Here is an 18,155-nt window from a genome sequence, read left to right as displayed (position 1 = left end):
CAGGATTGGTTCCAGATTCCTGCAATAAGGTGGCTATTACAATAAAGTGAGTCACATGAATTTTTGAGTTTTCTGGTGCATATAAAAGTTATGTTCATACTATACTGTGGTTTATTAAGTGTGCAGTAGCATTATGTCCAAAAAATGTCCATATCATAAATAAGAAACACTTTATTGCTAAAAAAGGCTAGCTATCATCTGAGCCTTCAGTGAGTTGTAATCTTTTTGCTGGTGGAAGGATTGAAATATTGCGAGAATGGGACACAGAGGCGAGAAGCAAGCAAATGCTGTTTAAAAAAATGGCACCAGTAGATTGGCTTGACACAGAATTGCTGCAAACCTCCAATTTGTAAAAAAAAAAAAAAAAAAAAAAATGGCAGTATCTGTGAAGTGCATTATGATGAGGTATGCCTATGGTCTCTTCAGGTCTGTGTTTTACCCTGTAAAATTTTTAACATGAGGAAAAGGCTTCATTGCTGAAGATTCTGTAAACAAAATTTCATATGTGCATTTAATGTGAAACTAATTTGGAAAGAGGTGCTTGGGTTTACCTGTGAGAGGGTGAGGATGGAAGGGAACTTGAAAAACACTGCCCTACGCTGGATGCAGAACTGGATGTATCTCCACAAACTGTCACCTGCCGTGTTGACAGCAGCCGTGGGAAGGTGTCATTATCCCTGTTTTACAGCTGAGGAAATTGAAGCTCAGAGAAGCCAAGTTCTTTGTCAAACTCACTGTCACAGGTTGGGGTTTATGGGAAGCAGAGTTCGAGATGAAAATTCACCTGTAGGATTCTATTAGGAAATGATTTTGGAATCCCACCTGTGGGGTGCGGGGCGGGCGGGAAGGAGGTGGGATGAGACAGAGGGGAGGTTGAACTGGGGCTGTTACCGTGAAGCCGTCAGCCAGCCTGATGGCAGCTTTGTTGTTGGAATGACCCTGAGCTGGGTGAGGGGGCTAGGCCTTTATACCCTTGTGTTGATCAGTCCTTGGATACAGGCTGCTCTTGGAAGCAGATGTGACCTTGAGCGAGACACTTTTCTGCAGCTGAGGCAGCTCCCATAGAGGACCGATGGTCAAGGGAGTTGTGGACAGGAACACTGCAGAATCCACTCTGCAGAGTCCAGGGAAAAACACAACTGTGAAAACAAGCAGTTACTCTCTTTGAGCAACCACTGGCTCAGGCCTGTTCCTAAACCACATTGCATCCCTGTGTCCTGGGTGGGTGTAGCCGGGTGGTGGGGGGGAGACCCTCATTTCTTACAGGATGGGGAATTAGTAGCCATAAGAAAGGTAAAGTAAGGCCCCTTCTCTTGAGAGTGACACTTTAAGTTTGGACGTATCTATATTTTATAGAACTTTCCCACTTAATTTGAGATCTGTCAAAAGCGATACAAAGAGAGTAACTGCTTTTTTTTCACAGTTGTGTTTTTCCTTGGAGGCTGTTTTCCATCCACATTACAGTATTTTAAGGGGTTTTAAAGAAGAGGATGACGCTGTTCCTTTAGTGTTTCCTAAAATCTCCGGAACAGAGTGGTTCTTATGTGTCCCAAGCCTGGTTCCTGCTCCAGCATCTCCCCTCTCCCCCACCCCATTTACTGCTCAGACATCTTCTTTCACACCCTCTCCCTTGCCCCTTCTTCCCTGGACCACCCTCCCTCCCTGCCACAAGGTCCCCCTTCTGCCCACCCAGTAGCCCTGGCCAAGTATTCTCAATAAAGCCATTAAAATGGAGGGATGTGCTACTCCGAAATTATAACTAGTATCACATATCCAGAGCTGTGGAGATGAAATATAAATTCTTCTCTTAACCGGTTTTGCACTAATAACTGAAGATCAAGAGGATCAGACCACAAAGGCAGTTTACACTGGGTTAAAAGAAACAACATGCCTCGTGATGAGAGTTTTCCCCAGTGCCTGCTATGCTTTGCTGTAGTCGTTCTCTTTTCCTTCATTTTACTAGGGACCGTTTCTGTTGGTTATTTATTTTCACTTGTCTCATGCATCATTACTGCTTAATCAGTGGCCTTCCGTAGTTAAGTATGTGAACTGGATTAAAGGAATAAAGAGACACACACTCCCTTCAGCCTTCTTACCCACAGGGGTTGTTTTCATGGCTGGAAGTAGCCAAGTTCTTGTGCTCTGTCCACCTCGGGAATTTTCTCTCTCGGAGGATGAGGCCAGAGAATCACTAAAGGGGGAAAATCTCAGATACTCTCACATGAAATAATCTCCTACCTTCTCACCTCCTCCCCTGGGGTGTTTTCGAGTCACTGGAACACTAATAACGGGTAGTCATCCCCCCAGGTGGCAGTTACTGTGGTTCTGCTCTCTAGTCACCCCCAGGTGGCAAATGCTCTCTAGCATTTATGACTGTCCACTTTGCATTATGGTCATTCACACACACATTTGTTTCCTTTGCTTGAGAGTGGGACCCCTCTCATACTTATCTTTATGCTCCTCACCAGGCCTGGTTGAGGGTCTTTCCTGCTTTTGATGTAATTAATGGAAATGGGTGCATGTGTGATATTTTTCTGTCAAGCCTATTCAGTGGTGTTGGATTTTTTTTTTTCTTCTTTTTTCTCTCTTTTTTTTTTTTTTTTTGACACTTAGTTTTTTTTTTTTATTAGTTGGAGGCTAATTACTTCACAACATTTCAGTGGGTTTTGTCATACATTGATATGAATCAGCCATAGATTTACACTTATTCCCCATCCCGATCCCCCCTCCCACCTCCCTCTTCACCCGACTCCTCTGGGTCTTCCCAGTGCACCAGGCCCGAGCACTTGTCTCATGCATCCCACCTGGGCTGGTGATCTGTTTCACCATAGATAGTATACATGCTGTTCTTTTGAAACATCCCACCCTCACCTTCTCCCACAGAGTTCAAAAGTCTGTTCTGTATTTCTGTGTCTCTTTTTCTGTTTTGCATATAGGGTTATCATTACCATCTTTCTAAATTCCATATATATGTGTTAGTATGCTGTAATGTTCTTTATCTTTCTGGCTTACTTCACTCTGTATAATGGGCTCCAGTTTCATCCATCTCATTAGGACTGATTCAAATGAATTCTTTTTAATGGCTGAGTAATATTCCATGGTGTATATGTACCACAGCTTCCTTATCCATTCATCTGCTGATGGGCATCTAGGTTGCTTCCATGTCCTGGCTAGTATAAACAGTGCTGCGATGAACTGTTTTTCTTTTCTCTTTTTTTTTTCCCTGCCCCCAACCCAATGAGTCCTCCCTCATTAAAACATATTCATATTAACTACCTACCATTACAGCCTATGCCCAGCAAATAAGTTACTCTTTGCTTGCAGCCCCTCAGTCTCCTACTGGCCTCAAGTTTTAGTAACTGTAACTGCTGAAATTTTTTTGTTTTGTGCAATGAAGTTTTATTAAAGTATAAAGGAGATAGAGAAAGCTTCTGACATAGACATCAGAAGGGGGTAGAAAGAGTACCCCCAGTGGTGTTGGATTTTATTGAACTGACTTGTGAAAGTGGAGTCAATTCATCCTCTTACTTATGAGATCCACAGGATATGTCCAGTCTCCTCCATAAGCAAGAAAGAAAATTCCTTTGCAGAGTGGCAGTGGGGTTTATCCTGTGACCCGCTAGTAGAATAGACAGACAGGATCCTGTTCCCAAACTCAAGGTTTGTACCTTATCTCCCATGCCTTTACACCCTTACCCATCCCACGGGTCACATTCCGGTCACATCCCAGAATACTGTAGAGCCTGCCTTCCCCATTAACATAACACTTAGGGAAACCAAGCTTCACTTTGCTATTCTAATAACAATTGCCTACGAATATTCTAAACATAATTAAAGGTGCTCTCAAGCAGATACAGGGGGGAATTTATCTGTGATGAACACAATTTAATTTCGGTGTGCAATTAGGAGCACTGTTGGCTTATTTGCATAGGGATGAATAGCAATTCTATCGGGTTTTGCATTTATAAGGGATCTGCTCCATGTCAGACGGAAGAATGTGACTGTGTCATTTTTATCAGGGCTGTCGGTGGACATGCAGTTGGCATTTTGAAAAGTAAGATGGTGCCTGGCGCTTGACCCATTATGATTCAGAGAAGTCCTTCTTTCTCTGGGCTTTGTTCAGTGTGCTTACAGATTTTTAGAGCAATGTGTGGGATTTTTATCTAATGTGTGTGCTTCCTCTTCCCAGAGCGCTGTTACTGGGCCTGGCTTCTAATCATAACTTGAAGGGAGTTTCTCTTGATCTCAGCAACTGTGAGGTAAGAGTACCTTTAGACTATGTACTAGACTAGATAACAGTCTGTAAATTGCTTTGTCTTTTTCTTGGAAAAAGTGTAATTCTGTGATTCCAGAGGGTATACATGAAACAGGAAAATACACCTTATAGAAGTCTCTGATGTTCTGTGTTTTGTGAGTTTTATCCACAAATAGTTATGGAACACTGTTCAGAGAGCACTCAGATGTGCTTTTAATGACCTTTTCTCCCTCCCCTTCTTCTTGCCAGTTGTTTAAGTATTTTGTGATGAAGCTTTGAGTTAACAAGCATTAAACTAGCTTTACTATCAAGAGAAGTATACCATGAAGCATTCCTCACAGAGGCCAGATGGGTACAGCCTAACTTGGACTTGGAGAATGTGAAAGGGAAGGTCTTTTGTCATTAATTTTGCTTTTTAATATCTTGATTTTAAAACAAGAAAGTTAAGGTGCTTATCAACATTATAATAACTCCAAACACTTTTTCTATCCACCTACACACAGAAGAGAATTGAGGCTAAAAGCTTCTTACATTTTTAGAGTGCACCTGAACTTTTCCACTGTCTTGAACCTTCTAGTTTGTGTGGAAATTAGCAAGAAAATACTTCAGGGCAGACTGTCCAGCCTCTTCAGAGCCACGCTTTACCTACCATGTCGAACTTGGTGTCTTTTCTCAGGGCTAGAGATGGAAGGCTCTTCATTCCTCTTCTTGGGTTTCAATGCCCACTCTTCTTTCTTCACAGTACATTCCTGCCATGTCCCTCTTCTTCCCCAAGGCTCCCCTGTCTTTGAGGATCCAGCCTCCTCTGTACCTGCATCAGACGCATACTACTCGATCCTAGTTTGGTCATAACTAGCTATGCAATCCTGAGTGAATTAGTTGATATCACTACCTCTCAATTTCTGTGTCTGAAAGGAAGACAATATTTGTGCCTCTCCTAGTAGGTTGTTACGAGGTTTAAAGAGCTCTTCTTTGAAATATGCTGCTTAGAACGTCTAGTACCTATGAAGGTTGCTCACTGTTGTTGCTTATCTATCTGTAAATTTCTTCCCTGACTGCTTCAGCACTTTGGGGTCTTATTTTTTCCTAATTGTCTAGTACTTAATGATGGTGACATGCATTTGGACACTGAACAGCATAGTGTCTTGTACAATTATGAAACTAGCTCCTGTATGCTTTCCCAGCTAGGTGGTGACTTTCTGGATGGCAGTTATTTGTATCTTACTTTGTTTGTGTTTCCCTTAGCTGCTAACAAAATGCCGAGCACCAAGCCAAGTCCATATTGAAGATTAATGCTTTCCCTCTCTGAAAATTCTAGAAACTGACAAGTCTGAAATCAGCCATATAAATTGTTAGTGCAGGATTTTTTTTTTTTTTTTGATAATTTTTGAGCTGGGGTGAATGCCAACTGTGTATGATTTACTAGTCTTTTTGTCTGCTGGCGTGAAAAAGAAGAAAAAATCCTAAAAACCTAACTTGGTATTGTGAAATTTCATGTGTAAGTCTGTGTGCTCTTTTGTTTTAAAGACAGACCATAAAACAGAAACCATCTCTGGTAATATGAATTAATTATTTCCCAGCACGTTATTAAGGCATGCCAATAATGAAAATTTTTTATGAAGGAAGGAATGAGAACAACAGGGATGGAAAGAGTTATTCTATCAAATAAAAAACAACTTGTATAACGTTGCTTGCTCTGTTAGGTTAAAATACTGAATTGGCAATGACCCATATGCTTCACTATCCTGATTAAAGTTTGTGATTGCTACCAATACAACATCATTCATTTAATTCTGTGATCAAAACTGAAAAGGACATGAGTAATCATCTGATTCCCATGCTTATAGATGAGGAAACTGAGGTCTAAAGAAGCTGAAATAATCCAACTCACTAAAGGCAGAGTCCTAATGAAAGTATGCTTTCCTGATTATTGTTAATACTAGTAATTATTAGATTATGTGATTAGGCATTTTCTTCTCAAATAAGTTGATAAGTACCATATGAATGAAGAACACTGTGTTAGATTGTTACACAGTTTGTTGCTTAAACTCCTTTGTGATCCTATTGGAAATAACTTTCAAAGACAGTTGTATTTGGTGAACCGTATAAAACTGACATTTTTGTAAGTCAAAAATGGCAAACTCTTGGCAGTTTCATATAGATCCACCAAATGGCTAGTAATCTTTTTTCCTTTATATATTTTTCTTATTAAGGCAAGAATCAGATACTGATGGTAGAATTTGCTATTAATTTGATGGTAATTCCACCTTCATTTTGGCCATTCATTTATGCATTATGCAATAAAATTGTAGCCACGCGCTCCGGGAAACCAACTCACTCAGAAGGATGATGCAGATAGTGGAGTGCAGTTTATTACACCAGTGGGGCCAAGGCAGAGTCTCCTCTTAGCCAAGGACCCCAGCCAGTTTTTGTGAAACCATTATATACTCTAAGTCTACGTGCCCAAACCCACCTCCCCAAATTCCCTGAAACTAGTCAGAACAAAGGAAAAGAAAGATACAATCAAAGTTAACCTGTGATTCATATGCCTTAAGCCTAGGTAGTTAAGAGTGGACAATTATCAACAGGCCTGTGGTCATACCCCAATAAGCATAATGGAATTTATGATTTTATTCAGTTACACAGATAATTAGGGTATTCTTTTAGGTGATGAAGAGTCTAGGTACGAGTCCTTGGGCTCTTCCATTCGGAGGGTCTGTTTTTCCAGTTGGTATGTCATTTCCATCGATACTGGGCATATAGCTCAAAGTTCACAGTCCGGCCCAAGATGGAGTCCTGCTTTCAATAAGGAGCCTGTTCTGTCTGTTTCCTCCTTCAAAATGATACTACTGACATGAGGACCCATTAATACTACCTTCGTGTCCATGTTCTTCCACTGTCTTACAGTTTGAATTACAGTACTGGTGACCGTGTTTGTCAAGTCACATGTTATATTGCTTCTTACAGTAGTTAATGAAACACAAAATTACAGTTGACATTTAAACAACACGGGTTTGAACTGCCTGGGTCCACTTACACATGACTTTTTCCCACTAAATACCTATTACAGTACTACTTAATGGTTGGTTGAATCTGCACATGGGGAAGGAACCTTGGATACCGAGGGTCATCTGTGAAGTTTGTACTTGATTTTTTGATTGTGTGGAGGGTTGGTTCCCTTAAGTCCCCTCATCCCCCAAGTTGTTCAAGGGTTAATTGTATATATCTCTCTTGAAAGTGAATGTTGCTCCATCATATCTGATTCTACAACCCCATGGACTATATAGTCCATGGAATTCCCCAGGCCAGAATACTGGAGTGGGTAACTGTTCCCTTCTTCCCAACCCTGGGGTTGAACCCAGGTCTCTTGCACTGCAGGTGGATTCTTTACCTGTTGAACTACCAGGGAAGCCCCTATATATCCCTCTTAGGTTATATCTCTGAAATGGTAATTTATATATCACTCTTAGGGTTCTAAATTACCCTTTGGCATCACACTCTGCCAGCAAGGATATATTGAACTGATCATGTCAAACCACATTTTGTCCTTGGAGAATCCTGCAGTATTCACAGTTTTATGTGAGGATTCCCAGGATTGAAGTTATTTTTTCATTAAAAATAAAACCCCTGGAGAAGAAAAGTGACAACAGGGGGGGGCGGTATTTTACATTTAAATCTGTAATATTTGCCACCTCTTTTTAAATGGCAAATGTTCTTGAGGAAAGAATATGAATTATTAAAAGTCCTCTAGATTTTAGTTTTCCTTGCTTCTGTCTCCATTATGAATGTTTTTGTATTAGAACTATTCACTTAGAACTATGAGTAACAGCTGAAATATTCCTCCTTCTTTGAGACCACACTTCTCTCTTGAAAGAAATGGGATTTTATTTTTAACATTTTAAGAAGTATTGAGTGATTCAGTTACATTTACTCCTCTTTGATCTTGCATTCTTTTAAATAGTGCTAGTGTGTGGGATCCAAATGAGGGTAATTTAAAAACCAGTTTTACATGCATACATGCAGACACAGTCTCTAATTATGCAAATTCATTTAAAAGGATTTTCATTTACAGTAATGGGAAAGCTTTTACTGTTTTGGGAAAGCTTTAAGCTTTGGAGGAATTTTAGGCATCTAATAACCTGTGAATTCAATCGAATGTTCTTGGCAACTGAAGATCAGTTATTTTCTTATTTAAGTTTTAGATTTTTGTTTTGGGAGTATATTTTAGTTGCACTGTTTTTTTCTCACTCTGCTTTTTTATGTTGTGTGTTGATAGAGACTTCTGCTTCTCTGTTCTTATTCTGCTTACTGCTGATAACATTTTTTTGTTTTTTCTCCTTGGGCTTTCCTTAGCTTGGCCACTGTGTAAGTACTTTATGAATCAATAAATTAGGATATGTTGACAGTTTAGTACCGAAAAATGTTAGTATTATGGGTTTATGCTACATATATCAGTCAGGAGTATTTGTAAAATAAACAGAGTTGAGCACTGAAATCTCATCCTCATTCTATTGTGTGTTTTCACAAATGGAATATTTTTTCTATATATTATAATAAGTAGAAATTTTCTTGTAGAAGTTTGACTTTTCAACAGAGAAATCAGTAACAGCAAATAATGAAATTGTAAAGACTCATGCTTATCTCCTCAAAAGCATGATTTTTTCATATTCTGAAAAGCAAATTATGTTCCTTTGAAGTGTTTGCCTAAATTGTTTCTTGCTTTAACATTGATATGGTCTGCATATAATGTTCACTGTGACTTGAAGCAGTGTTTCTTAAATCTATTTGTGAAGAACCTGGTTGTTGTTGTTTTTTAATTTCCACTCTATCATAAGGCAATACTTTGGCAAAAAATATAATAAAAATAGCCTTAGTTCCACTCACTGTGTTCACAGCCCTTCAGCTGTGGATTTGGTTGGTCTTGGTTTCCTTGGAGGGTGTAGACCAGCCTCCAGGGAGGTCGGCCTCTGTGTGACACTCCCCTTCAGAGTTCACATCAGGCACCTCACAGTGATCTGCTGTCACCTGAAAAAATAGAAAAGACTGAATGTAAACACCCCTGCTAAAAAAACTGAATCAAGTGATCCCAAAGATCTGTGCAAAGTTCTGCTTAACATATAAACAGCCAGGGATTGGCAAAACTCTGGTTTTGGTCCAGAGTTCCATAGACATATTGCATCTAAAATAGTGAAATAAGGATTCTTTAAATTTTTACATCAAAATGTGAACAAGTAGAAAGTATTATCAATTTGGTATAGAATCTTAAAATAAAATTTCATTTTCTTAAGTGAATAGAGAAACTACCACGTCCTTTGGCCTATAGTAGGTTCCCAATACATGATAGTTTCTCTTATTAGATCATAAGTTTCCTGAACAGAGGGCCACAGCTTGGAAAACTGCACCCTGCACAATGTTTTAACACGTAGTAAGAACTCAGATAGTTGCTGAATGGGAAACAAAAAGATATTCTGACCTTGGTAAAATATGCTTTTGGTTTTTGGGAAAAAGATGAGAATGACTTTTTAGGTTTTTATTGTCTCCTTCTGTTGTTTTGCTGCTATATGATGGAGAGTTATACCTGAAATCTGTAGTAATCAGATATAACAGTAGTGATTTCTCATGTATAAAGGTATTTGTCAGATTTCCAAGAGTCAGAAATGAAGAAAATTCTTGTGGGTTGACGGAGACGGTTTTACCTGTGATGATGCAGGGTGACCTCTGTCTTCTGTTTCTTTTTCTAATGATTTTCAGACTTATGTGTAATGGGACATAATGACTAGTGGTTGGCTCTTTGCAGTGATGATTTTTTTTTTTTTGAAAAGTTTTCTCTTTTTCTTTGGTGCTAATAAGTTCAAGGCTGTCTCTCCTATTTTTAATTTTTTGGTTTCACCCCTCCAGTAGGTGACCACTTTCCCCTGTTTGGTTTGTGTTTCTCTAGCTGAGATCTGGAGGTGCGCAGGTACTAGAAGGCTGCATTGCTGAAATCCACAACATCAGCAGCCTAGACATCTCCGATAATGGTAAGTCAGAAATTAGAGAAGAAAACACATAGAAATATTATTTGAAGGAAGTTAGTAAAGGGAAAATAGTCTAATCCAATCTAGATGACACCTTAATAAAACTGATATTTCACTCCTTGATTAGAGGACTATTTTTTCTTTTTCCACGATTTTTGTCAGTACTTTCTTTTTCTTTTTTTTCATGATAATTATAGCTATTTATGTTTTAAGAGAGTATATTTATGGAATAATTTCATGTCAAAGTCTTAAGTTTGTTTCATGGCCAAAAAGTGAAAAGTCTATTCAGTAAAACAATTTAGTTTAAAAAAAAAAAAAGACCAGCAATATATTGATAACAATCTGAGTCCAACCTTTTGTGTTGGACTTGGTGGTAATAAAATTGAGGCCTTATTTATTTATACAGAAACCTGTTTCTTTAGCTTTATTTCTACTGGTTATAGTAGCATGTGAGTATGAACCTGCACAGACAAGCATGCTGTATGAATTTGCATAGACAACTTTATCTGCAATCACCTTCCAGTCAACAGTATGTCAGAATCTTCTCTCACAAAGGGGTGGGGAGAGGTGAAACTTTCTACCATCATGTATCACCATTCCTTACTGACTTTATTTAGCCCCTGGTTGCATAAGAGATTTGGATACGTATTTGTGGAGAATGAATTTATCCCTATGAAATAATAGGACATAAAAAGAGGGCAAAAAGTTCCTTTGTTGCCGGGGGGGGTGGGGGGTGGAGATTAGAATCCTAGGGATTTCAGGACAGTACAGAAAGTCATCCAAATGCTTTGCACCTTTGTTTAATTGTGTTCCCTCTGAGAATTTATTTATCCACATGTGTGTTGATTTTCCATTTACTCTGATTCTTTCCAGGTTTAGAATCTGACCTATCTACCTTAATAGTGTGGCTCAGTAAAAACAGATCAATACAACACCTGGCGTTAGGCAAAAATTTTAATAATATGAAATCCAAGTAAGAGTTTTTTGCATTTTTTATATGACAATGATGAAAATAACCAGCCTCCTGAAAGCTTTTGATTTGATTCCACTGTCCACATCTTTAAAATCTCTTTAGAAATCTGACACCTGTGTTGGACAACTTAGTACAGATGATTCAAGATGAAGAATCAGTGAGTATTATTTTCAACACTTTTGCCTAAAACCTTTCTTTCTGTTGCTGTTCTTAGTAATTTTGTCCAGTGGGTTAGTGCTAATATGCTTTCAGATAATGTTATCTTTGCATACATTTTCTATTATTTTTATTTTTAAATGAAGTAAATATTCATGTTTTAGCACAGTTAGAGTATACTTTCATTTACTTACTTTTCACTTTATTCAACTAATCACTAATTAAAGGAAGATTGAAACTAATAGGTGAAAAGAAATATACATTTACTCTTAAGCCCATCTTTCAATAAGCTGTATTACTTCCTAGCTTCAGCTAATATACTAATCTGCAGGTATGAATTTTTACTCTCTAGTTGACTTTATGAGCTAATCTCATGCTGAGAAACATCATATTGCTAATTTGAATTTCATCCAGTAATTATGCAGAATTATAAGAGACTAAGAAAGTTGTTCACCATCTTAAATTGTGTCTAGAGCTCTAATATTCCTTATATTTTTATCCCTTTTAATTGTTCCTGGCTATGACTTGGTTCAAGGTAAAGAAATTTAATTTCAAATAGTATCATATTTTGCTACCCTTAGACATGCATAAGAAAAGATATTTTCTGGACCAAGTGAGAAGCACTCTACTATTAATTCCTTTCATTGAAACCTAGTGTATCACACCTTGTATTTTACTGATGCTTTTTAACATTTTGTCCATTTCCTGTCTTAGTCTTCAGCTACCAAAGAGCTTATATGGTTCCTCAAATCCAAATCAATTTGTATAATGAAGATTCATATTATTTGTGTTGGGTGATAGTTGCTTTTGTAGGTCTTAGGAGTAATTTCCTATGTTAATCATGTGAGATGTGTCACATTTTTTGGAAGTATGATTTTCCCTTTTGAATTCGTATAGGATAATAGCAAATTCTGCTAAAACTGTATAAATTTTCAGAGAAAGCCATGGGGTCAGGAGAGATGGAGGCTGGTGCTTTTCCTTGCTTGCCTTTGCCCACATCTCTTTGTGGGGCTCTGATCTGGAGGGCAGGAGAAAATTCTGCTGTCCTGCCTCTTCACTGTGTGGATATAATTTCCAACCTGTGGGCTAGAAATGAAACTCATTATTATTTAATGAATTCAAGCACTGCTCTTTGTCCTCATTTGCCAATAAGCCCTATATTTTGTTACTGTTATACTGGGTTATTAAAGTTAGAAGCATAATTAGAATGTAATTTATACTTTTCAGAATTTATGCAGTTTGTTTTACATATTTAATTTGACTTTCCACCACCTTGCTGTATTTGAGATTTTGATTTCCCAAAGTTGGCCCAGTTTTAAAAGATTGGAGAAGCCAGTATTATAGAATCTACAGAATCATGTTTAATAATCATTCCCAAATATTTGTTTCTTAGCACATATTTTAGGAAAATTTATGTTAATTTCATGTTTTGCATATTACACAAGGGTCTTTAAATTCTCTTCCTGTAATTTTCAAAGTCTCTTGCTCAAAGATAATCTTGATATTTAAAGCACACCTAAAAACATATTTGCAGATGGTAAAGTTTGATACATAAATGTGAATTCTGTCAAGTTATAAATTTGAGAAATATGCTGCTAATAACATACAGTGAAAAGCCTTTTATGTTCGTGTCATAGAAAAGTAGGTGGCTTTTTCAAAAAGCAATTACCTTCTTTTTTTTTTTTTTTCTTTTCTCCTACTTCAGAATCAGTAGTGTTCAAAACAATTTGAAATGATTAGGAGTTAAATCTTGTGACTATAAAAATTCCACCCATAACTGGCACCACTGGGCTGATTTTTTTTAAAGGTCTTTACATATAAAAAGGAAACTCTTTGCTTTTTACATTGTGACCTTGTGTCTGTAGAGCTTGTTCTTAAACAGCCCATGGAATACTTTATTCGCCCAGTATTGCACATTATGTTCACTTAGAAAATCCAGACATGCAGGTTCCAGTGTTGCCTTCAACTCTAGACAGTGGTTGTCAGGCTGCAGCAACCATAGTCAGGGGATAGTAACATTGAAGGGTCAAGATGACAGAGACTTTTGTTTTGAAGTATTACATACAAATCCGTGCTATGACCAAAGAACAGTATGTGTTTGTCCTGGGAGTGCCTGTCGCAAGGAGACAGATTGTCAGATTAAGCATGTTCAGCTCTGAACAGGAACAGTAAGATTTCAAGTAATCATGTTACCTGGAAGTGCAGTAAATCAAGAAAGGATGACCTTATAAATATGCATGCAATTCTGGCTGTTCTATTCACATTAATGACTCTGCCTATTATTTTTAAGTGTTAACTGGGGTGTATTAGAGTTTGAATATAGTACTGGAAGTGGTGCTCACCAGCTTGGAGACTTGGCAGCTTTCCAGTATTAGGAAGAAGCTATAATATATCATTTCTGCAGAAGTTGAATAGAGCTCATTGAAATGATGGGATTACAGCTTTTTATTAAAACACCATTGCTTACGTTTTCATTTAAAACATGAAGTTTCCTGAGTCTGAAGCATTTTTTGTTAAGTTTTTTCCATCTACTTGAATGTAGAATCTTAAAAAAATTGAAGCCACCTCCCTAAGCCTACCTGAGTCTAAGATTATTTAGGCTTTGGGGCTGAGGTTTTAATTGCCTTAGCACTTCCTATGTCATTTAACTTGAAAAAAATGGATTCTAACTAATATTAATACCTTTTGATTTTAATATAGATATATTACTTTTAGAAAACATGGTCAAATTTTGATAATAAGGACAATCACAAATTTTGATATTAAGTACAGTCACTCGGGAAAAGTGTAATCAAATGCATAATGCCAGTTTATAAGTGTATGGGTCTTTAAACTGTCAACACTGTCTTCCTGCCTCCTGGGCCTTTCGGTAGATGTGCCTTGAACATGTGCTCTATTAGAAGTCAGGGGCTTCCCAGGTGGCCCAGTGGTTAAGAATCTACTTGCTAGTTCAGGAAATGCAGGAGACCTGGGTTTGATCCCTGGGTTGGGAAGATCCCCTGAAGGAGGGAACGGCAACTTACTCCGGCATTCTTGCCTGGAAAATTCCATGGACAGAGGAGCCTGGCGGGCTATAGTCCATGGGGTTGTGAGAGTCAGACATGACGGAGCATACATGCATGGGAATCAGTGTTTATTGGATGAATGGACGTGAATACACCCCAGGATTTGTGGTGGGGGATCCTACAGACCACCCAGGCACATCTTGATAACCCGAGTCCCATGGGCCTCCATGGAACCTGGTCATAGATGATCCTAGAAGCTGCTTCCCAGTAATGTCAGAACTGCTTATGGAGTTAGCATATTGAATTGCTGAGTATAGTGGGGCCAACCTAGACCACCTCAAGCAACCCAGAAGACATCCAGATCCTCAGGCAAGTCTTAGTTCTGACTTTTAGAGCAACACTGGTTTTAAGTCCAGAAATTCTCAGCATCTCATTAATTCAATTATGGCTGAAGACGGGGATTGCAAATTTAAATGCCCACAGTTCTAGGAAGGTGACATAAACAAGTAAGTGTGAGCAGGGTGTAAGTAGGGAACACCTTTATTTTTTGGTCAGATTCTATGCAGACCACGCAAAACCTGCCTCCAGGCTGCATGGCTTTTGTGCTCAGTAGCTAGGTCGTGTTTGACTCTTTGCAACCCCGTGGACTTGTAGCCCACCAGGCTTCTCTGTCCTTGGGATTTTCCAGGCAAGAATATTGGAGCAAGTTGCCGTTTCCTTCTCCAAGTTGCCATCTTCCTGACCCAGGGATTGAACTTGCATCTCCCAAGCAGATTCTTTACCATTAAGCCACCTGGGAAGCCCCAAGTGATTTTTAGTCTCTGGCTTGAATGGACAATGAGTGGTTGGGTTGGGTTCACTATAGTTTATGGTAATGAAAAAGTCACATACATTTGACTTTTTAAAAAGAATTGTAGGTATGCTTTTTGATTGGATCTTATAAGAAAAAGCTAACAGGGAAGATCAAAAAGATGCAAGAAAAGCCAACAGAGGCTTTGTGTTGTGAGGAGTTAAAAACACAAAATTGGCAAACAGACTGGTTCTTCTTCAGCTACTTTCTGTGTGACCTTGGTTGAGTCACTTAATCTTTGTATTTCTTACTTGAGAATAGGGGTAATAATACCTAGTATAATATTGGGCTTCTCATGTGGTGCTAGTGGTAAAGAATCCACTTGCCAATGCAGGAGATGTAAGAGACACGGGTTCGATCCCTGGGTCAGGAAGATCCCCTGTCAGAGGGCATGGCAACCCAGTCCAGTATTCTTGCCTGGAGAATCCCACAGACAGAAGAGCCTGGCGGGCTATAGTCCATAGAGTCACAAAGAGTTGGACACGACTGAAGTGATTTAGCATGCATAATAATACCTAAGTATTGGATTATTGGGTTGATTAAATGAGTAAACACAAGTAAAAAGCTTAAATAGTCATTAATCATAGTAAACATTCAATGAATGTCAGCTATTACTGATCCTGGCTGGATTTTATTTTACATTTACTACTACTTGTAATTTAGTACCAGTATTCCTCTATTGGGCTTCCCAGGTGATGCTAGTGGTAAAGGACCTGCCTGCCAGTGCAGGAGACATAAAGATGCAGGTTCGATCCCCGGTTTGGGTAGATCCCTTGGAGGAGGGCATGGCAACTCACTCCAGTATTCTTGCCTGGAGAGTGCCGTTGACTGAAGAGACTGGTGAGCTACAGTCCACAGGATTGGAAGGGGTCAGACACGACTGAAGTGACTTAGCACGCATGCATCATTCCTCTACTAGTATTTTAAGATGTCATTTTACCTTGTCTAGAAATAAAATGGATCAAAAAGGATAGTGTTGCCATACTGAAGCACAGACATTTTTGTGCAGTATTTTTATTTCTTCCCATCCTCCACTTCAAAAGAGCTGGCATCTGCCACTCTGGGTATCTTTCCACAGCTTCCCTTAGAGGAGAGGTGGGTGATATTCAGCATTGACACAATCTCTTCATGTTTGACTCCCAAAGTCCAGAACCCTTGGATCCCATTCACTAGTGCCTTTTAGCTGGAAGTTTCCAAAGTTTCCACCTTGGGCTTGTCAGTAGGTCCCGCCCTGATGGTTTTCCATGAAGCAGGGCCCCTGAGCAGTGGCAGCTCTGATGTGACCGTGTGAGTGGTATCTGGTGTTGCTTCCACAGCCTCTGCAGTCCTTGTCCCTGGCTGACTCGAAACTCAAGACCGGGGTCACCATCATCATCAACGCCCTGGGTAGCAACACCTCCCTGACCAAAGTGGACATCAGTGGGAATGGCATGGGGGACATGGGGGCGAAGATGCTGGCCAAAGCGCTGCAGATCAACACCAAGCTCAGGTATGCAGGCCGGGCCCCCGGCCCCGAGGGGTGGATGCTGGTTCTCAGGAGGGCCTGGAGGGGAGTCTGACCCGCAGGCGTTGGGGACCTGCTGTGTCCGTGTGAGTTTCTAAGGAGGCCAGCTGGGGAGCAGAGGCGACAGCTTCAAGTCTTCTGTCAAAATATAGAGGAGAGTGTTTCCAAATTTAGACACAGTCGTTCCTTCACACTGCTCTCTTCAAGATTTCCATTGTGAGGCGAATCCAACTGAGAACCATTGCAGTTTCCTGTTTCACAGAAGCATTGACAGCTGACAGATGTGTTGGGAGAGGAGGGGCTTGGGGACAGTGCCAAACATGCAGAGCTGGGAAGACCGGAGGAATTACACCAGGGGCTTCCCGTATTGGTTGTGAGCCCAGCGTCTTATCTTCCCTTCCCACTCCTGCCGACATAAAGACCTAAAACCCAAGGGATCCAGGAAGTCCACTGGGTCAAAGGTAGGTTCATCCTGGAAGCCAGCTCATCTGTTCATTGGTTGTCATCTGTAGTACTTCCCAGGCCTGGCTTTTCTTAAGGATAAGCCATGCGGTAGCCACTTCTCTTAGGGACCAGTAATGTGGTAACCGTATTACCATCCATCATTTGGAGATTTGGCTGCTACCTAGCCCAGCAGTCTGGTGAAAGAAGAGTTAATAATTCACACTGTTCCTCAAGGGCTCTTTCTTGCTGTTTCCGTGGCTCTCTGGTATAAGTCAGAGCCTGTACCTTCTGTCTAAATTGAAGGCAAAAGCCTCAAACTGCAGCAGTTTCTTTGAAGGCCAGTGTGCATGTGAGGAAGGTCATTGAGGTTAGGAAGAGAAAGCAATTAAAGGCTGTGAGTCTGGGAGCGTTCAGACAAATAAAAAGCCATTTCATGTGTCAGATGCATTGACAAAGCCGAAAATACTTCTGAAGTATTCACATTCTGAAAGGAAAGTAATACTTTTCTTCCAAAATAGATTTTGTGTTTAAAAAGTAAACAACCTCCTTAGAGTACCCGAGGTTCTGCCAGCAGAGTGAACTCGATTGCTGGGACTGCTGGTCACACCACATCGGGGCAGTGATGAAACATCAGAAAATACCAGATGGTCTTTCTAGCTGTTTAGAATAGGAAAAAACATCTCAGTATCTGAAATTCTTTATGTTGGACGTGAGACTGTGTAGCCTCTTATATAAATAGCTTCAGCCTCAGACTTCAGCACTAGGATGGTATTTGGAGAATATGTTGGGAGAATATCCGGGAAGTCAGGATTTAGGGTTTTCTGGCTGGTTGGGCATTAGGTGATATAATGGTAAGTTAATGTGTGTGCTGTTGCTTTTAAGTCGTTTTTTTTTTTCCCATCCTCCTTGAGCAGAGAATGGCTTTGGAGTCTAATATTGGGGGAAATGCTC

The 18,155-nt window shown here is 39.6% G+C and overlaps 1 protein-coding gene across 4 annotated transcripts in view; it reads left to right on the top strand.

Annotated features, from left to right (window-relative positions):
- CARMIL1 (capping protein regulator and myosin 1 linker 1) overlaps positions 1-18,155 on the top strand; it is a 304,650-nt gene that overhangs the window by 202,879 nt on the left and 83,616 nt on the right. For all 4 annotated transcript variants that reach the window (XM_043450501.1, XM_043450500.1, XM_043450503.1 and 1 more), the window contains exons 17-21: positions 4,190-4,259; positions 10,194-10,275; positions 11,146-11,245; positions 11,348-11,402; positions 16,573-16,745. In XM_043450501.1, the coding sequence (XP_043306436.1) occupies positions 4,190-4,259; positions 10,194-10,275; positions 11,146-11,245; positions 11,348-11,402; positions 16,573-16,745 (480 nt within the window). The remainder of the gene's footprint in view (positions 1-4,189; positions 4,260-10,193; positions 10,276-11,145; positions 11,246-11,347; positions 11,403-16,572; positions 16,746-18,155) is intronic.

Source organism: Cervus canadensis, chromosome 28 (assembly GCF_019320065.1).
Source record: "Cervus canadensis isolate Bull #8, Minnesota chromosome 28, ASM1932006v1, whole genome shotgun sequence".
Lineage (NCBI taxonomy): Eukaryota > Metazoa > Chordata > Mammalia > Artiodactyla > Cervidae > Cervus > Cervus canadensis.
Note: the sequence above shows the minus strand (reverse complement) of the source record. Positions and strands in the feature narration are given on the sequence as shown.